Source organism: Pezoporus wallicus, unplaced genomic scaffold (genome assembly GCF_028554395.1).
Source record: "Pezoporus wallicus isolate ANWC-B61680 ecotype Strahan unplaced genomic scaffold, APGP_CSIRO_Pwel_v1 contig_1035, whole genome shotgun sequence".
NCBI classification, from domain to species: Eukaryota; Metazoa; Chordata; class Aves; order Psittaciformes; family Psittacidae; genus Pezoporus; species Pezoporus wallicus.
Genome location: NW_026636811.1, coordinates 608,279 through 630,152, shown reverse-complemented (window position 1 = coordinate 630,152; position 21,874 = coordinate 608,279). Strand labels below are relative to the sequence as shown.

The following is a 21,874-nucleotide window of genomic DNA, read 5'->3' as shown; positions in this document are numbered from 1 at the left end:
AGGTTGAATGCAGTTGAAGAGCTTTTGTAAGGACATTAGGGATGAAGGAAGCTTGTCCTTCATATTTTTCCTCCCATTATGGATATCTCGTTATCACATACTGGAAAACTAGCCAAGACAGCAATGCTCACAATTTATAATTTAAGGTAGATCTGACTTTTCTTGTAACATTATGTCTAATTGCCCAGCAAGGACAAAAAATTCCAGGAACCAGCTTCGTCCCCTTGTCTCTCCTGCTGTATGTCAGGGTAGTTGTCAGAAGTCCACATTTCTCTGCTGCTGTTGAAAGCAAAACTGGTATTTGTGACTTAGAGAATTATTATTGATAGACTAAACTTCCTCAGAAGATCTTGCGTGGGGGATACTTTAATATGTGGTTTGATTTAAATCTGGATGTCTGTGATGTATTTAAGGTGTGTGGAAGTCAACCTGTTTATAGTAGTTCTGGTTTGAGAGGGTTGTAGTAAATTACACAGGCAAAGTACTAACAAACCTTTTCAACAGAGTTGAATGGTAATGTGGGGAGAAGGTGGCCATGCCTGTTCTCAGTCCTCCTAAGCTGGCATGCAGACTCCCATAGCAGTCAGCAGTTTGATGTTAGATAATACAAAATTCATGACTAAACGGCATGAAATAACCCCTGTTTAAGTCACTACACTGTGGTGAAGTGTTAATGCATTCGCATTTGGGATAAGACATATTTGGAGGTATTTGCTTTCTTTTGCTCGATTGAAGGGTTTACAAATGCAGCTGTTAATTGCTGGACTTGTATCCATCTTCTACTTGTCATCCTTGATCTTCAAATGGTGGTCAGTGACTTTTTGCTGTACTATGTGCCGAAGAACTTGTGGGCTAAGACAATCCTGTTACTCCTGTAGAGCAGAAGGCGCTGTCACGATACCATAAGAAGTAATAATGCATGTAAACAAACGTTCCTTAAATAAAAATAGGTCTAATATCGATCCCTGTATATCTTTGTTCCAAATGAAGTTACTGGCAGTAGATGAGTAGGGGGAAGTTGATTTTTAGCAGAAAGCGTGAATGCTGGAAATTCTTCCTAATATGTGTGTGCCAGCTATACTGTGGCAGTGTTGCTGTCGATTCCCGTCCTGTGAGAGCAGCTGTTCAGGGAATTAGTCTCATTGCTTGATGCAGAGGGTCCTGAAAAAATCACTGCGCATCTACGGTGGTGACTGTGGCCATTTTTAGTGTGACCGTCGATGGGAGCTAACTCCATGATCTAGCACAGTAGCATATTGTTCTTCAGGCTAACTGGGCCAGGACAAAATTACCATTCTGTATTTCGTGTGCTCTGTGAGAGATTCCGGAGTGCACTTCAGAATTTGACATTGTGTTTGATAATTTATAGAGCACAGTTTATATTTAACTGTAGACACACTAATCCAGGGAAAAAGAGTAGTATATTTTTAGAATCCTTCTTTTATTGTCTGTGCTTGTCATTACCCAGGTACTGAAAGAAGTGTTCACAAATGTAGATGCTCACTGGGGTAGAAATTGAGTTTAATTTTCATCATTAATCTTTGCTATATGCATAAGTGAACGTTACTTGTGTGATCATCAGGAATCCTTGCAGCCATACATAGCCATTGTGGCCGTGGCAGTAGCCGTGTTCTCCTGCAGTGTTTTGACACCAGGCTGGACCAGGACCCCTAGGCTAAATGCCTTGGTGGTCAGGGAAGCTTAGGTGATAATACTTGTTTGAATAATGAGGCAGTGTCATTTCTGTCACTGAGTTCTCCTTTGAGATGAAACACACAGAGGGAGTGATTCCAGCTCTGAGTTCGAACAGTATGTATGACTGCTGTCTTGTAGGGAAAGGTAGCCAATAGGAAGGACATTAACTTGGTTATTTGGGCTTTTTTTAATACTCAAGCTGTTCTTACATGTTTAGGCTGTTAAGACACTCCTTGCTTAGTAACATCTTACTACGCTGCTGTTCTTCCAGTTGCCTGTTGACACCCAAGCAAAACATAATGTATGGGTTCTGAGTTGGGATAGCTGGAATGGTCTGGATCCCACCATGCCCACAAGTGCCCGTTTCTGAGGACTGGGCTCCCGTTGGGCGCATTAGAACAATTGGGTTTTAACCAGGAGTATGTTATCCATGAGATCTGCTCACTTGTTTTGAAGAGAGCCTGCTGAACCCAGGACAAAAAGGTTTTAATTTCTTGATGTTGAGGATATCTTTCTTTATTCTGAGTGAGAAATTGGTGAATTCGAGTATGACTTTGTTTGGCAATTTTGGGAGGCATCTTAATCATTGGAATAAGGAGGGTGTTTGATTTGGCCTGGGGCATGTTTCCCTTCCTTAGTGCAGAGATTAATAGAGTTTATGTCCAGGATAAGCCATTAAGATCTGTTATTCTGACCTGTGACAGATAACATGCATGTGTACTTGGTATTGTCCTTTATTGATGAATAATATATTATTAATCTTTGGTAATGGCTCTGTGAGCTTAGCACAGATGCTTTTATGCGTGAGATCATTTGAATTTAAGTATTACTGAGGTATTTATTACATATAATACATTAAAACTTACTCTCATTTAGAAGCCATTGTGTAGATATTTGTGTGAGACCATCAGAGTAAACAGCTGCCTCTGCATACTGGAAGGTCATTTCTGATCATTTTTCCACCAGAGATTTCTTAAGTCATCTTCTTTCTCCTGTTACCTGTTCATGACCTTTAAGATATTTCCATAAGCAATATTAGTGTGGTACAGGGCTGTAGGGTTACAGGTTAATTGTAGAAGAGATGTAATTTTATGTTTATTAGTAGTTCAGTTCTAAGAGAAATATACTGTTACTTTGCAGTATGCTAACATTTGTGTTGATGGAGATAAATTACGATGTTCAGCTAAGTCCTATTTTGGGGTCTGTCTTGCTTAGCCCTGCAAGCAGCAGTATCCATAGAGATGCGGTTGCCAGCAGTCGAGATGTACACATGTTGATTAGTGTTCCCTAATTGCATTTACCAGTGTGTCTTCATTAAGGTCCTGTTGAGGACAGAGCCTTAAAACATTTTGGTTGTGGCATGTGTTTTCCTAAAGCATCCATTCCTGCCTATTATAAGCCTGTCTTTGCATGAAAAATGTATTGGCAACATTTTCAGAAGAACTTGCAGCTTAGGAGCTGAAATCCTATTGCGGTGAACATTAATGAATCTGAAATTGCTTAAGGGCTGCTGAAAATCATAGCTTTTGTTTCTAGAGCCTCAGTAGAAATAACAGCAGCGGGGGGTTGGGTGTTCCTAGGCTTCACAGAGAGCTCTGCTCTGTCCTTGCTTTGCTGTGCCTTCTGGTAAGTAGACGTTTTTAGGTTTCAGTATGGCTTGTAACGCAGCTTTCACTGTCTAAACTCTCGGGTTGCAAATGATTCTAGATTATTTTCTTAAAGGGAAAAACAAAGTGGAATTGTGACAGGTCTACAGCAGCTGAAGACTTGCAGCTGTCTCCTTCTTACATGAACATGTACGTACCCGTGGGAATCTGTGCGTCAGCACGCAGTGCAATATATATATTCCCAAGTCAGTAATATAATTCAGTTACAGATTAGTAATATGTAGCTCAGTAATGTACTCAGTAAACTAAACAAGTAGGTAGTGATTAGGAAACAAACTCTGAGCTAAAAATAAAATTCAGAAAGTAACCAAAAATATAAAAAGACTTTCACAATTTCCTTTGCTTTCATTTCGCTGTATTTTTAGGCTGTATGTCCTTTAGACTGGGGATCTTAGCTGTTGATCTCTGCCATGCTTTTGTATTGTTATTATCTAGTATCCAGGCTTTTGAGAAACCCTCTCCAGTCTTTCAGGGTTTGCTACATATACTTAATGTTTTCAGTGGTGGTTTGGTTTTTTATCACCCTGCTAGCACAGATTTTACATGCTTTCTTTAGTCACTGTCCCTCTTTTTCAAGAAGGACAAGGCAGTCTCTGGAAGACCACTTGCCTTTGTGGTATCTGCCTAATAAAATGAAGCCCATAGAGGAAGAGGATGTTTCCATCCCATTTTGGCTTGGCGCACCAATCAAGGAAAGATCTAAACTTCTTGAGATTGGTTTTCTTCCAGACTCCTGTAGTCTTCATATACATCTTGTAAGAACAAATAGTAGGTCCAGGTGAAAATCCAGGATTGAATAAGGAGCAGTCTGGAATAGTGAAATAAATGAAGTAAAGCCCTTGTAAAATTGTAGGTACAGAGTTGCGTGGTGTGAATTTGGCAGAAGTAGAGGGGCAATTGAAGAGGAAACAGATGTTCCTTCAGAAGGCAGAGCCTGACCGTGTTGCCTTTGTTCCAGTACAGACCTTTGAGCGTAGGTGGCCAGTGACCCCTGGGGATGCGGCTAGGTGGGAGCCATTGATGGCCATGCCCCAGTGCAGAAGTAGGACACCTCCCTGCCAACAGCCTTTGTTATTGTCCATGCATGTGGGACAGAACAGGTTCTAAGAGGTTTTAACCACAGATAGTTGTGTAACCTGTGCAATAAAGTGGGAACGCATCCGTTTTCCTCTCCAGGTGTTTTTGACATTCGCTTTCTCCAAAGCTGTGTTTGAGTGGTGTTTGAATGCTGTGAAATCAAGGCTGTGTTCTCCCATATCTTCATATGTAAATTATGCTTAGTGGCAGAAATGGTTGCAGGCACATTCTGGTGAAACCAGTCTAAGTAAAGCGCAGAACAGCATGCTGCCTTTCTAGAAGTCAGTTTGTCTTAGTGAAAAGGATAACTCTTTTATACAGGCATAGCAGGATGCCTCCGTGGTCATCACTTAGTATACTGTTTTTCCTCACTTATGGCTTCATTAGTGCTGTTGAGCACATTTGCTGTAGACTTCCATAAGATGTTTGGAGAGCACTGAATAGCCAAAACACCTCTGAGGTTTCAGACATGCATAGTTTCTCCATAGTCTTCACAAGAGGCGGTGAAGCTGGAAACAGTGATTGAAAATGAAGTCTAGTAGAAGTTCATAAAGAATCTGAGATACTGTGAGTTGGGGTTATACATATGATAGAGCTATAACCATATTCTTCTTCTGGAAGAGTGTTTTTGTCCTTGGAAATGTGCAGTGCAGCACTTCTAGCGTGCTTCCCAGAAATTGCAGTGCATGGAGTGCTTGTCCATGCATCTGCTCCCCAGCCCTGTGTGTTTCCTCTGGGCTTTGGGGAGTGCTGAGCTCTGTGTCTGGTAATTGTAGTTCTCCTCCTTCCATTTCTTGTCCCCAGAGTTCCTGCAGGAAGAGTAAAAGACCATTTGAAGTGTGTGATACGATGCCTTTATTCCTATCTTGTGTGTGGTTATTGGACTTGTAGTTCAGAGAGTGATTTCTTCTGCTGATACTTCAGTAGTCATTGGTGTTGAAAGGGTTGTGGCTGATTTTGGTGTCTCCTATTTTTTTTTCACGACTCATTCCCTTTTGTCCTTGAAATCAAATGCAGAACTGCCGAGTCCATACTTCATGGAAACAGGAGACACATTTATGTGAAACTCTCTCTCAAAAGAAAATGCAGTTTGGTGCATCGTTATGCTGTTTTGCTTTCTGAAGAAGTTGTTAGGAGTGGTGACCTTAATCTCTGGGCCAGGTTTGAGGGTATGGTGTTGTGTTATGGAGCTGTCACAGCTTACTGTGTAACTTCAGCAGTTTGCCTAGATGCTTTCCTCTGGTTTGATTTTTTCCCTTCTGCAAAACTTGAAATAAAAATAACAGGTTTTGCCTTTCTATTTTTTGTCACTGTGTTTGGTACAGTGGCAGTCACTGCCCTTACTACCCATTTGTACAGCATCTAGCACACTTGGTGCTGGTATCAGTTATATCCTTCAGGCACTGCTGTGATAACAAGTAATATTGCCAATAAACTTTGCATTCATTTCACTGCAGATTGGGGACAGATATTTTGTTTCAGCATATTCACGCAAAAGCCTCTAATGGTCTAGATCTGGATAAATGTAGCTATTAAAGAAAATAATTTTCCTCCTTTATCTCAACTGGAGCTTGCCTCTTAAAATGAATGCATTTGTTGTCTTCTCCATTTGGATCATTTGTGTGCTCTGTACAGTTATCACGGCCCCCATAAGTGTGAGCTTGTTGACAGTGTTTGAACACCATTTCAACCGGAGTGCAGTGCTGTCTGAAACCAGGATTTTGTAAGAAGGCTCTGTCCCAGGGACTGCTAGCTTTCTGAGCTGTATCTGCATTTAAAATACTAAATATGACTTCTACTCAAAGGAAGGTAAAGGTGGAGCATGTCAAAATATGGAAGATTAGATAATGATTTCGTTCCTGGGATATTGGATTTGCCTCCAGGCAGATTGACTCTAAAGTTTCATTTTCCTCCTTTATTTCATGTTCGTGATGTATTTATTAGGTAAATAATAGCAAATCCTAGCTATGCAGTACATAAGCTTTAATAAAAATGTAATTGACAGTGAAATCTGACAGTTGTGTTACAGAGAAGGGAACCTGTACTGGAGCTGCACACTGAGCATCATTTGCTTCTCCTAAGGTCACTTTAGAAAGAAGCCCATGCAATGTGTGTGAGGTTCAGGTGCACCTACTTCTCCCTCTGGCTGGAGTTACATTTTTGAGCCGATGAATACTTAAAATCACTATATTTTTAACACCCCTATGGGAAGACAGCATGATCTCTCCTGAAGATCTTATAATCCAGTGCCTCATTCTGCAAAACTGTAGAGATGTGCTTAATCCCCCTCCAAGTGAGAAGCTGCACCTGAAAAGGGAGCAGGGGCATGCAGTGGCTGGTCCAGGGCTGAGGGACCCGAGCGTGGATCTGTTTGTGGGTTCCACACCTATGGACCAACCTTCTGGCTTTGGCATGGCTGGACATGTACGGATCAGCAGATGGTCGGGTGAATGGATGAGTCAGCTCCTGCAAATGGGGTTTTCTTCACCTGAAGAGAAGTTCTTGTGGGACAGACTTGTGCTGTGCTGACTTCCATTCAAAAGAGCAGATAAGCTGGGAGTTAAAGGCTGTTTCGCATTATAGAAGGAAAACCTTTGTGAATCTACATTCATTTTCTTTGAGAGGTTTTGTTTGTTTCTCCTTTTGTCATCATTGTTGAGGAGATGGCTGTGGGACCTCTGCCATGGCACCATTTGTTTTCACTTGTAAAAGCAAACAACTTGCAATGCTAATTAAAGAGCTTTTTTTAGATAAAGTAAGAGCTTTGCATTATTTATCTAAATTCTTTTTTATGGGAGAATGTTCCGAGTTTGTTCATTAATGAGCACTTAGAAATAATATAAAATTAGACCTCATGAATTCTTCATGAAGTGTAATTTACCATGATCATTTTTCTTGGCATTTTAGGTGCTGTGAACAGTTCATCATTCATAGATAACTTTTTTTAACTTCGAAGTCCTCAAAATGGGGATGTCTGCATGAGCCCTCCCGTGCTTATAATGTTATTCAGACTTTGAGTTTTAGGAAAAGATTGCTTGTGGTATGTTTAAAAACACTTCAGTGCTTATAAATAACACTCTTATGCTTTTTAATCGTTACTGGGTTTTTTTCCATACATTTCAAATTCATTTCTGTTTGTTGTAGAATATGGGCAGTGGCGTATACGTCATTAGGATAACAAGAATGGGTGTTCATTTGCTGAATACAAGCTTCTTTCAGTGTATGTATGTGACAGTCTCTCAGTTCAACATGCAGACCTTCTTTTAGATTCCTGAGAGCAAATTTTGCAGATATAAAGCATGAATATTTACATTTATCGAGCCATTGGCTATTGCTTATGCATGCAATAGGGAGATAAGACTGTCTTTAGTCTGTGGGTAGTTCTCTAAATGATTCATTAACTGTGCTTTGTAATGGTAGATGGATGTCACATATTTACTGTAATAACTGAAGATTAATGTCAGTTACTCCAGCTTGTTTAAGCATTGTAATAGTTGTGTTTATAGATACAGGTATTCTTTGCATTATTGTTGAAGCTAGTAGTTCAGCAGGAATAAATTGGAATTAATTGAATTAATTGTAAAACAAAATAATGAAGCTATAACAGAAGTATTTCTGAAACATTATTTGTGATGTAGGAGTTGCTATAATGGATATTTGTCGCTGATATTTTGTAGGAGGGGTTATACCAAGCCTTTTGGTAAGCAATGTTTTGCAGAAACTGGCAAAGCTTATGCTGTCTTCCTGAGCAACAAAGCATTTCTTTGTGAAATCTGTCAAACTAAAATACCTCGTACTTTGCTGATACATTACCATAGTGAGAAAAGTAGTACACCAAGAAGTCATTTTTAAAAGCAGCAGTCTGATGAAATACATCCAGAAATTGAAATATGGGTTGCCTTTAACTTACAGAATCGCAGTCTTTAAGTTCTGTCACAGACAGTATTTTTTTTTTTCTCAATGTTCTAAAGATAGAATATTCAAATTATCGGTGGCTAAATTATCAGTGTCTATCAACAGTAACTGCAGCTTATTCTTCTTCAGAGATACTGCTATCCTCTGTATAGAACATGGTGATGCAGTATTGAGAGTCTGGCAGGTTGTTGCCAAAAAATGAGAAACAAAACCCCAAACCCAAAACAAAATCCCTCTTTATCCCAGTAGCATGTGAATGTCATCACACATGACGTTTGCACTGGTATATTTCGAGACCAGTAGTAGCTGCCTAAATTGGGTCAGAGAAGATATACAAAAGCAGAGGGATGTTGCTAATTTTAAGTGGCATCTGTAGAGGTATAATATTAATCTTCAAGGGATAAGAGTATATTTTGTTTTAAACAAATTGACTTTGGGGTTAAGTCACTGTTGGATTTTCCACCTTTGTTTTGCCCGTATCCAGAGAAGCCCTTGATGAGTTAGACAGACTTACAGCCTCCTTAAAATATTTTTGTAGAATTGAATTACAACCCAATACTTTCATGTGTTAGAAAATGTTATTACCAGTAATAAAAGCATAATGAAAGTTAACTGTGTGCCCAGGTAACCAGAGCATCTCTTTCAAAGATGTTCGTATTGTGATACAGGTACTGAATTAAAAAAACCTATATCTTAGGGTTGTGGATAAAAAAAAAAGGCAGCAAAATGGCATGTTGAAATTTAGTCTTTGAATAAATAATGTTGCTCTTATGTAATCTGCTGCCTGATGTGGGATCAACAACTACTTAATATTAAAACCAGTCATCAGCAATAAATGTCCCAGTGCATGCACACTGAACTCTTAACAGTGGATATGAGCTTCAGATGTGTAGGGGAGAGGGCAGAATGTTTGGAAAGGAGAGCTAGGGCTTACCTTTTTGTTACCATCAATAATTCCAGTGTTTACTAGTGATGTGGATCAGTATGTACATCTAAAATAAGTGTTATCCCTTTGTGCCCCTAAGAACTTCGAATGCAAGCTCTGGTGCATATCTGCCTTTGCACAAAAATCACTCTGTAAATGGAGACTTAAAATTATGCAGTAAAAAAAAAATTATATATAAAATACCTTATCGGAAACGTATTTAGTAATTCTTCAGCATTTGCCTCTATCCATCATATCTTTATATATATAAATATGCATAGCAAATCGATTTTCAGTACCGTACAACTTTGCAATAATTTGAAGAGCAAATAAGCGCCTTGATTTTCCTTTCTAATATTGAAAAAATCAGGAAAACCTAATTGGTGTTGAGTGAGAATAACTGGGAGAAAACCTGGCACCTGGTGCAACATTAGTTTGTGCCAAGATATTTTGATGAAGTATTATAGGAGGAAATCTACTTGTTCAAGAACAGATTTTTACAGAGCAGCTTAATGTTCTGAATGTGCTAAATTATCTGAGTTGAATTCTGTTTGTTTGCTTGGTGTGGAAGGTAAGCATGCTGAAAATGTAACTAAAAAGCATTTGCAAAGTGCGTAAGTAGGACACCAGCCAGTTCCAAATTTTGTCTTCTTTCACAGATTTTAAAAGATCCAGCGTTATTGTTTATTGTGGGGGACTATAGATAGCTTTTGTGTCTGTGGCTAATAATAGACGATGTACCTTCCTCAGTGCGCTAAGTCCTGCTTCTGCTGTAACTGAAACCAGTGGTGTGGTATGCATATCGGCTTTAGGAGGGGCAGGATGAGCCCCTAAAATTGTGGTTTACCTTGTGGGGTTCTTATGTTGGAAAGGATATGGTCAGATGATTTTAAATGTGCATGGGAAGCTGCAGTTAACTGTATCAGCTGCTTCAGTCATCTTCTGACTACGTTTTATTATCAGAACTGGAATTTTCTCCCCAGTTTTAATCAAGTGGATGCCGATACAGCATACACAAGCACACAGTGCTCTGCTGAAGCACATTAGCCTTGGGGTGCAGAACCCCAGCCCTGCAGTGGGCTGTTGGCAAAGCTCAGAGTTGGCATCAGTGTCTGCGGTGGGGTCACGGAGGTGCTGAGATCAAAGGATGCTCTTCCAGCTGGAATCCCGAGCTAACCAGATTTAGCAGCATCTGAACCGTTTAGTAGTATGTGTGAATAAATACATGTATGAAATCAGGCTGAGAAAAGGAGGGATGGCTGATACTGGGTAAAAGGGAAAGTCTTGAAGGAAGGGTGTGTGGGGCTGGTACAGCATGACAGAGATGTCAGCAGTGCTGGGTGCCACGTGGCTGGTAAAATTGGCAGGGGGATTCTGGTTTCGATGTGCTGATTTCTTTCAAGAAGTTGCTATTCCTGCAGCATTTATTTTCACAATGATTTTGCTGCGTTGCTTAAGGCCTTTCTGTTAAGTGTAATGTGGAAAGGTTTCTTTTCGTTTAAAACCAGGTTGGCTATTCCTGGGTTCGGTAATAAAAATAAAGGTAATTCAAAACTTGCTTCCATTGATGAAAAGGGGACTCTTTCCTAAATGTGGCATTAAACTAACACTGGAGCATTTCCGTTAAGAAAAATAAGTAAATAAAAATAGAATTAACCAGAATATGACCTGTTCTGTGTGAGCCTCCCTCATGCAGTTAATTTTAGTATAGACACCCCCTTTTTGGTGTGTGTTCCCCCCCCATCCTCCTGATTTGTAGGCCTAATTTGTCACAACATGTACCTCCCTGGATTTAAAAAAGAAAGCAAATTAAGACTTGGGTAATTACAATAATTACAGGATCGGATGAACACAAGGTTCAGTGTGTGTGGTGTCTTAGCCCTCAGTTCTCCCTGTTTGTCCCTGTCCTTGGGCAGTGCAGTCTCTTGCCCGGAGCATCAGTTTGCATTATTGACTCGGAGTCTTTGATGGAGAGAGGGTGAGCCCATCTGAGGGATGCTCTTCGATACGAAACACCAGTGTAGCTGCACATCGCACGCTCCACAATAGACAGCAAAAGCCACCATTTGGATTGCTTTAGTTTACCTAGATTTGAGGCCAAGATGATGTCTGAGGCTAAGATGATGTCCTTCCCTTGTCATCACTGGTGACAGAAGGCAGGCTGGAAGCCATAGTAGAGGTATATACCTCCTATAGAGAAGACTTGAAGTACCCATGTTTTTTCTGCTTCCTTTGTCTGCTTGCGAGGTTTTTGGATTTAAACTTGTATTCTGCAGATAAACATGCAGGCAGCTTTACTCACGTGACTGGTGGCACTGGTGACAATGGGGCTACTGTCTTGCACGCACTTTGCTAAGCTGGGTTTCTTTTTTGTCATTTTTTTGGAAAGGTCTATTTGAGTCTGTTCAGTGAAAATTGGGAGTTTCACATTTCCAGATAGACGTGCTTCTTAAAATCCCAGCCTGCGCCTGATAAAGCCCATCTCTGATTAAACCTTTTTGATTCCAGTAAATATCTGAAGACCTTTGTATCTCTGAAGATTGCAAATCCAGGGCTTTATTATTTAAAGAGGTGTCAGTTCGTTAGTGAAAAATATAACTGGAGAATATAGGTCATCACTGGAACTGGTAAATGGTATGTCTTGGGACACTGAGTTTATTAATTGAAAGCAGTCTGAATGACAACACATTGCAGATTGACTGTGCCTGGTTAATGTTGTTGTCATTGCACTCTGTGATACAGTTATTAAATAGGTAAAATATTTTACCTTTTTATATGGAGCCATACACTTACTTCATCTGATTTAATGGAACTGTAATTTTAATTATGATTATTACCTTAAATTATAATTAAATTTATGTGGTTTAAATTTACATTTGTGAAAATGGCTGTGTGATGAAAGCAGAAATCAGCTTCGCATTAACAAAAAAAGAAGGGTTTTTTAACTGCATCTTAGTATATGCTCACAGCCAAAGACTAGCATGACCTACTTTGCAACAATAACAGAGGAATCAAGCCGGGTTTTTTTGTTGAAGTATCTAAATTGGCCATGAATGCTACCTACTCATTCGTTTGTAAGTATCTTTAAAAATAGCTATTGTATCTATGAAACTTAAGGGTTTTTTTTCCTCTTTTCGTTTTATTTTCATGTAGATAATTAGCACCATGGAGCCTCAGGTGTCGAATGGCCCTACTTCCAATACAACCAATGGACCCTCCAGCAACAGTAGAAACTGCCCTTCCCCCATGCAGACAGGGGCTGCTACAGATGACAGCAAAACCAACCTCATAGTCAACTATTTACCCCAGAACATGACCCAGGAGGAGTTCAGGAGTCTCTTTGGGAGCATCGGTGAAATTGAATCCTGCAAGCTCGTGAGAGACAAAATTACAGGTAAGCGCTTCATGATGTTATCCTCGTGTGCATCAGGGTCAGTTTACATCTGGGGTCAGCAGAACCTTGGTGCTTACATTGCAAGTGCTTAGCACAGGGAATGCTGCAGATACTGTGGTAAACCTTTAGTTTTCAGTGGTAGAGAAGAGCTGTAAGAGAAGACCCTTGTCTTTCAGCCTCCATACAGATCTGAGGGGAGGTATGAACATTGCCAGCCTTCGTGCATGTGACACATCGTGCAGCTTCTTGCCGCAGAGCTCAGAGGATGGCATTACCTTCCTGATCCTTCTGGATTTTATTTAACATTAACTTGTTGTAAAAGGGTAGTCAGCTGATCATTCCTAATTCTGACTACTGCCTTTGAACCTCACCATACCTTCATCAGAATTTTGCTTATTAGAGCTGTGAAGTGAGGATGGTTCTGCATGCCCATCACGGTTTGTGTACCACGGTGCTCTGCACAGCAGGGCTCTGTAGTTGGGTACCACTGCTCTGGTTTTCATTCTGACATTTGTGGGTATTTGGTAATGAACTCTGTTCCCTGAAAACACTTCAGTTTGCCGTGATAGTTTCCCACATGAAACAACACCCATTGGTAAGGTGCCTTCAGAGTAAGAAAAGCCTCCCCTTACAGATCATATCTCAAACAGGAGAAATGTCTGCACTACCACTAGAGGAGGTGTGGACAGGTGTAGCCTGCTCTGTACCCTTGCTGCCTCAGCCAGGGATTCACTGATGCACAAGAAGATGATAGGCTGAACAGTCAGCTTTTATAGCTTGCTTTATAGGTTAGTTTTATAGGTTGTGTGTCTGCTTGCACCGTAGGTGGGGAGCAGCTGAAATTTCACTGCTGTTCAGTGCATCACCAGTGCTGTTATGTTTAGCACAGAGAGCAGCAGCCTTGGGAAGGAAAGGGTTCCAGAAGAGGAGCTCTCTCCTCTCAGATGCACTCCTGGCCGCTTGGGTGTGCACTCTGGAAAGAGGCCCCATGTAAAGATGAGGAATTCAAATGCAAATCTTCATACCTACTTCCGTAACAGCCTGGCAGCTGTTGTTATTGGCAGCATTAGGAGGATCTGCTTAATGCTTTTAAACATGCAGTGCTTCTTTTTTATTTACTTCCTGACATAGAGCAATGTTCTGGTGAGCACAAGGCACATAACAAATGGCAGTAGCTGCAGGGCAGCTCAAGTTCTCAGAACCGTAGTCCGGCAGAGCTTTCTTCAGCACATTGACCATGATGTATCTATTTCAGTATCTCTTCTGATTTGGCCACAGCTTCAGGGGTGTTAAAAGGAAGATTGAAAAATGGAATTGACTTTTATTTATTCTTTAGGTGTTTTCCTACTTAAAACCCAATTGCTTAAGCTCCCACTCCAAAATTTGCCATGTAAATAACTGAAGTCCTATTCTAACTGGCCAAGTATCATAGTGTGACATAGCAACCTTGATATCTGCCACCAGACCAGTTTAGCTCCATACCATTGTTCTTCTAGACTGAAAATAATCTGAGGAATTAAATTGTAGGTTACTTCAGTTATTTCAGACAAAAGTGAATACCTAACCCTCATCTGGAGGAGGCTAGTGTGCCTAGCTTGAATTTTGATCATGGCAGGTCCAGTGTTTTGTGAGCTTTATTGCTTTTCATATCACTCAAATTCATGGTGGTTCCCTTGCAGTATAGTTTCAAGACTTTAAATATTGTGTTGTTTTCAGGGAATTGGCTGTCTTTGGACAGAGAGCCATTACTTCATCAGCTAGGAACAGTATTCTTTTTGTTTCATTCCATCTCCAGGCTTTTGTTTCTATATTTGAAGATGTGAGAAGTTCGCTATATGATTTTCAGACATTTCTTGAGTGGTTTTTTGCCTGTGCTTTTTCTTTCCATGCAAAGTGTGTAAATCTTCACGATCAGTAAAATACTTTAAAGAAATCATTCTTTATAATAATTGGATGCTTTGAGGACAAAAGAACCATATTCACAAAGGAAATTCACCCTTCAAAGTCTCAGTGCCATTTCTGAAAACAGAATTTAATCTGCCAGGGTTTTCAGGCCTGTTATCAAGGCATTGTGCAACATTGCTAAATTTTAGGATGCGTGTTCATTCCTCACATTGAATTCCAAGTTAGCAAATCGAATGTGGTCCTCTGCCAGACGCAGTCCGTGTTTTTAAAGGTTCTTAGAACATTAACAAAATGGAAATGCACTGAGGTCATACCCAGCTCATCTTTCCGGATCGTCATGTAAGTGTGTTCTTCATTAGGCTCTCTGAGATTTTATGGGTGTTATTGGGAGGGGAGGGGTGGAAGTATGCCAGTAGCCTGTTACAGGGATGACTGGTTTCTCAGGGGTGTTCTGCTTTTTCATCCTTACTAAAAATCATTGTAGATGTTCTGACAGAGAAAGCTGTGTTACAGAAGAAACAGTAAATTCTTACGCTATTTTTGCTGAACTGGTGGAAGTCTGAAACAGTTTAGGTTTCATCTGAAACAATTTAGGTTTCGTCTGCTTTGGGGTTTTTCATTGTTTGTGTTCAAAACTTTGGTTTTTATACATCTCACCTAAGTGTGCACTGTTGCTGTGTGCCTCTAGCCAAACACTGGAGCTGTTTCCATTAAAAATGTGGGTTGTCTTCATAGATAGTAGATTTGTCTCCTCCTTGCTAAGGTAAAATATCAGGTAAATCAAGGAAGGCCAGAATAAAAAGATTGCTTCCAGAGAAATAGAGAAGGTCATAAACCAAAAAAAAGTCATTAAATAGTTACCCTGGCATAAACCATATTAGAGAATCTCAAACGTATTTCTGGGGCTAGATAGGATTGAATTGCTTCATGGAAAAGATTAGATTTCCCCTGTCCTGTTAAAGAATTGTACAGATTTTTGTGAAATAATGCTTTGGCTCCCTAAGTACTGTGTTTTTTCCAAGGGGTTCAAAGCTAAACAAGATCTTCTAAATATAGAGAGGATCCCTTTGAGAGGTTTTGATCTGAACTTTTGTATTTATTTTAAAATCGATTAAACAATGTGTGTCAGGAATAATCTGCCCCGAGTCTTTCTGCAGGCTTAGAACAGTAGTAGGGTTTTTGAAGGAAATGGATTCGTGATGTTACCCCTCGCTTTGGAAAGACACATACTTAAACAGGCATATTCCTTTACTAAAAAAATATGCTAATTTGGTAGTACACCGTACTGAGTTGAATAGGAATGACAGCTTCTAAGACAGCCTTTAATTTGGTATTCAAAACCAAAATGGTAAACTTCGGTTTTGTTTGGTAGCTTCTGAGAACAGGCAGGATATACAGTAGCATTTTTGAAAGATGCTAATGACTTGAAAGAGGAGATGGAAGTCAGGCATACATTTTAATTGTGGGGGAGGGGTTGCGATAGGAAAACAGGGGTTTTTTCACTGCAGAGATTTTAAGGGAACGAGGCAGGGAAAAACAGACTGAAGATAGTTGCCTTCATTTGGCAGGGGTGTTTAATAAAAGCAGAACTTGTGGTTGTAAAGTGTGCTTATTAAATTCTTCATTTACACTACCTAATTAATTCTAGCATTTTAAATTAACAGTGAAACTGGTCCCTGCTGTACCATTTCATAGCTACAGCATATTTCGCCCAACAACCCAGTTGTTCAGGTTTAATCAGCTGCTCTCAAAAAATGAGAAGGAACTTGAATTAAAAAAACCTAAATGGCATAAACATTTTAGAGCAGTGTTAGATGGAGAGAGGTGACTTCACAGAGGAATGCTTCAGCTGCAGATGAATGTGAGGCTCAGCCCTTACAAGTGACGCGTAAGCTCTATAAGTATTGAAGATGTCCTTTATTTCTTTTGTCCAGAGAAAGCCAGTGATAAATATCTTCCTGACTTGGGGAAGGAGAGGGCTTGAATGCATCAGCAAACTTTTGAGAGAAGAAATGCTGAACTTGTTTTGTCCCGTGTTTGAAAACAAAAGATCCAGTCATCATAGTGTCTGTCAGAGACACTGTACTTGCTACTGGCCAAGCGAGTTGTCTTTGTTGACATAGATTGTGTGTGGGAGGTGGGGATGTTTGTTGCTATTTTTTTAATTGATTTGGAGGCCTTAGCTGAGATCTAAAGGGTTATATTTTTGTTTCTCTGTAATCAGGAATTCGCTCCTTGGAATCTTCACATGATTGGTATCTAAAGATCTTTGGATCTCGAGTAATCTTTCGTATCTTACAGCAGTCCAGGCGCACTGTAAAGCTGAATGCTTATTGATACAGGGTTTCTGTGCATCACTTAACTTATGACAGAGTTTGCATATTCCTGCTGTGTGGTACAATTTGATGTTCTCTGCATGCTCCTCTGTCCAATATGCAACTCTGTTTTTAAATCATTCCTTTTGAATTTGCAATTCTTCTAAGATTATGCATGAAGGTTTACATGTTTCATTTTAATTTTAGGTATTTATAGTAAGACTGATGCAGACTTAGATTAAAACTACAGTTGAGAAATAATCATGGCATTGTAAGTGTAGTATAAATATTGATGGTCCCAGTGAAAATCCAGGACAGGAAAGCTATTGACTCAAAGCACAAGCATTTGTGTGTTGTCACATGTTAGCAGAGGAAGAAATACTGACCGTTTTACCTACAATCCTCTCCAGTAGTTACAGATTGTCCATTCCTCATCTTCAGATGTTCAAACACATTGTCCAAGATCCAAAAGCTAACAAAAGGGCAGAGTCAGAAATAATGCAACACTATGAGAGAGTACAGGAAAATACCTTCCAGGTGAGCAGTGTCCACTGCTCATTTCTCCATAAAGACCAGTAAATTCCTACCTGGGGAGGATGTGCTCGGTATGCTCTGAGCAAGCCACCAGGAACCCTTTCTGGTCCAGAAGTAAGTCCACACTGTTAAATTGGTATCATCTGCCCACTATGAAATTACTTTCCCATCTCCCAGTATAACAGACAGCTTACCAGCACGTACCAGAAAGGTGCTGCTGTAAAAACAAAGACCTAGATTGTGTTTAAGTAAGCGTGTGTAGTGAATGATGGCACTGAGCTGGTGTTTCTGTATGGAGTATGCTGGTCAGAGACTGCGTGCTTGGAGTTCCCTGAAATTGGAGGGTCTCATTAAGCAAGCTTAGGTTCAGCAGCTGGTATCAGAAGCTGTTTTGAAAGCAGTGGGTGGAGATGTTCTGCATCCTCAGGAGCAGAAGCCATTAACTGCACACTAACGGTGACCATGGAGGCAGGAGGGAAGGAAGCCAGGTATGGTTGTGTTCCCAGCAGTGTGACTTTCCAGGAGGGAAGATCTTGAATCTGATGGCAGGCCTGCAGTAACAGGAAAATACTGCTTAAGCTTTTCTTAGTCAACAGAAAACTTCTAGTATTGGCCCAGTGTTAGCAGCAGGCAGCAGCTAAGCTTTGCCTATTTTCATGGGAGGTTTTGATGCCTGTTAGAGGACATAAGCGAGGGGTCATGGTGTTGATCTTGGGATACAGGTGGGACTCTGAAAGCCCATCATAATGGAAAGAAACAAATAAAAACAGGGTTAATGGTTGAATTAAGGAAAGAGGCCTTCGGTAATACAGTTCATGACAATAGGTGACCATGGCATGGTTACGTCTGCATTGGAAAGACTCAACTGGACATTTTGGAGATTTTAGTGAAATTGTGCCACATTGTCATTGAGGGGAAATACTTACTTTTATTCAAAGGAAATAGAAACCTGGGATAGAACATGTATTCACTGAAGATTTCACATATAAAGGCTACCAGTGTTTTACATGTTTTCTCTAGGAATTTTGTGAAAGGACATACCCAAAGTGTTTCTGATTAGAAGAGAAAAACATGACCCATATGCAGATAAATACAGCTTACTGAAAACCAGTGTTGCTGGCTGATCCTAAATGATTGAAAATCTAATCTGAGCATAAACTGCTTTTACATTTGATGTCCAATTCACTGATTGTGCTTTGAAAGTGCATTCCATTCTGAGATATTACTGGTTCCAGCGGTTTTCCCCACTTCAAATACATTAAACAGATAGGATTATAGAATGTAGGGATTATGTTAGATAAGACTTATAAACTCTTTAGAAAGTATGTAAACACTCATGCCTCATGGCATAAGCCCACCTAATAACAGGGTTTAGGAGAAAAATACCTTGTAGAGGTGGTTTATTCCGTTGTTGACTTGGAAGGGGTTTTTAGTAATTCTCCATAAAGCAGTGGTAACTACTCACTGATCTCTGATCATTTATTTGGTACAGATCTTGCTAGACTAGACAGTGTTAGCAGCAGTTGCTTTGCTCTGGTAGTAGATGAGAATTAACAGAACCCTTCAGAATAGGGAAAACAAAAACTTACTGTGGTGCTCACCATTTGAAAGTGAGTATCATTTGGCATTTGGTTTGATTGTATTTAAAGGCAGTATTTAGTAGTGTGCCTCGAGCTGGCTGTATAGGGAATTCCTGTAAGAAGCAGTGCAGTTTCTTTGCATTTTACTTCCTTGCAAGCAAAAGACTTAATATTTGCTGCAGTAGAAGAAATATTTATGCAGCAGAGTACTCTGCTAGAGTTCTTTTGTCTGAAAAATAATACCAGGTTAAGTGAATTGTAGATTGACCTCACTGTATTTTGGTAGGTAGAGGAGACTTGTATGGTAATTGTTCCTTTGTGTTGAGTGCATGGTTAAAATGCAGTGAGAAAAGAGTGGTCAGGTAGAGAAGTACAACTGCAGTTGAAAGTGAAGAGCCCAGAAGAGCAGAAGTCTAAAATAATGTGGTTTAGAGCTGAAAAAAGAAAATGCTTTCTGTGAATCAGATAGAACATAAAGCATGCTTCAGGTTTTGGTTGGAGTCTTTGTCAAGTACCTCAGATCGTGTGTAGAAAATACAGTATTAGAAGATATGAAAAAAAACCAGACATGCTTCAGTCTTTTAAACCTAAAATTTAGAATTATTTTTTGAGACTAAATATGTAACTCTGAAGGTCATTAATACCTTTAAATTGATCTTAATTTGGTAGCCTAGTTGCTTCATTTTTATAGCTCCTTATTTCCTGAAGTGTATTCTGTTCTTCAGCAGAGATAAACCTAATTTCAGCGTTGCATACCCTATTCTAAGGGCTGCACATTCAAGACAACCCCCAAATATTGATTATCTAAATGAAGATTTGTAGTATCTGAACTAAATTTATTAGCACTGGGAGGGAGGGAACACAGGACCAGAAGCGAGGGTCTTAGTGCTGGGTTTCTGAACCGTGGTTGGCATGGTTTGATGTCTGTTCTGAATGCTGAGGAAAATGGTCAGATTTGCATCCGTCATTTTCTTTATCGCCTCTCTGCAGTTGTCTGGTGCATACTCTGCGCCGGCGAACAAAAGCATTCTGATTTCTTGATTATTGGAAAAAAGCGATTGAAATGAGTGGTGAGGCAAATAGGCAGAAAGCAGGGAGGCATGACCCTTGTGCTGTGAAAGAGCTTTCTAATTAACTCCAGCAGTTTCAATCCCGAGCTTGTTCTGAAGGGTATTAAACGTCTTCAATGCGTACTTAGTTATTCTTCACCGTTTTTGACGGCTTGGTTTGTGTAAATAACATCACCTTTCCATCAAGTCTAGTGAGGCAGGATTCACAGTATGGTTTTCCTCAACAGCACAAGCACACCTACACCTCCAAAATCGTGACTTCCAGAGAAGGTTATTTCTGAGGCTTCTCAGTGTGTCTGCTGACATTCTAGTCTGAGACTCTTTCGCATCCTGCATATCATCTGCATTGAAGATGAACTATTTACCAGGGAGCAGCCAGGTGAAATGGTGGAACTCTCTGATAACAGTCCATCCTTAATCTCCTGCGTTTTCTGTCCTTTTTCCCTTGTTCTGTCTATCCCTCTAGAAGCACAGATGCTGTGCTTCAGAACTGAAGCACAGGTCTTCTGTCCCTAACCCTTTCTCTTTTATTTACTTTTAGTCCCAGGACAACAAGGAGAAAGGGGATGAAAGGAATGAGAGAGTTCCAGGAAAGCTCAGGGTCTTTCGGAGCGGCAGTAGACAGTACACCGAGATACCTGTCAGGGCTCTGAGGCTGATTTACCCACCAGTTCATCTGTTCCCTGCTATTCAAGACCTTCTGCCCTTCAGCCATGCCAACAAGCATCAAGGCTGTCACCTCTGCCCATCTCCCCAAGTGCTCTTGCTAGACAGCTTGTCCAAGAGGACAAGTGACTTGTGTAAAACCAGTCTAAATTGTTTCGTAAGTTGCTTACTTCCTGCTCTCCCTTTTCACAAAACTGCTTTTCATCAGTGCTGCATTATGAGTTTCTTCCTGGCTTTAAGATGGTGTTTAGTAATCTTATGACCAGGATAATTTGACTTGCCTGCAGTAGCTGTTTTTCAGTGAGTCAGGAAGTTCTTGCCCCTTCTCTGCTGCAGAGCTGATCCATCATCACTTGACTTCCTAGCTTGCAGGTGCTTTTCTCTACAGCCAGAAGAGCCATGCAAGATGATCTTCACCTTGACTTCTGGGACTGGCTAGGCTCAGACCTTCAGATCGGTATTGGGATCTGCTGCCCATGGGAGTGTATGCCCTTAGCACTCCTATATTTTTTCCTGTTTTTCACTAGTTCAGTTGGTGTGTAGTCCCTATTATACTAGTAAAACAAAGTAGCTCATCAGACTCCATCCACTCGTACCCCATCCTTCAGGTCTGTGCTCTTGGGGTTATTCTAACTGACTTGAGCAAGGAGCCATTTGTGTGATTGAGCCAGCCTGGTTTTTTTCTGCTTGTCAACTGAGATGCCATCTGTAGAGGGCAGAGATCCTTTCGGGATATCTGCTGCATGGAGGTCTTGATGGGCCTTAAATCCTTTCCTTCTTCTTTGCTTCCAGAAAACTTCAGAAGTTCAATCCCATGAAATTTAGGGTATCATCTTAATTTGACTTACGGTTAAGAGGTGTTAATTTCTAGTTATGTTACGTTGTTATGCACAAGAACATGCAGAGAAAGGGACTTACCACCGTTTTCTGCCCCTGTGTATCCTTAATGCTGCTCACGATCTATTGATTTCTCTTTAAAGGAGTTTGTTTTGCTGCCTTAATTGGGAGTTCAACAGCCTTTGTATGCAGTTCACTGGCAATTGTGTGCCTAGTCAGCACTGATAACCTTCTTGGTAGTCGTTGGCTGTTGGAAGTTGTTCTGATGCTGAGTGTTTGCCAACAGACGAGTAT

General features: G+C 40.3%; 1 protein-coding gene across 10 annotated transcripts in view; it reads left to right on the top strand.

Moving 5' to 3' along the window:
- ELAVL4 (ELAV like RNA binding protein 4) overlaps positions 1-21,874 on the top strand; it is an 83,053-nt gene that overhangs the window by 27,420 nt on the left and 33,759 nt on the right. For all 10 annotated transcript variants that reach the window (XM_057401788.1, XM_057401785.1, XM_057401782.1 and 7 more), the window contains exon 2: positions 12,433-12,673. In XM_057401788.1, coding sequence (XP_057257771.1) covers positions 12,445-12,673 — 229 coding nt within the window. In that variant the 5' untranslated portion in view covers positions 12,433-12,444. The remainder of the gene's footprint in view (positions 1-12,432; positions 12,674-21,874) is intronic.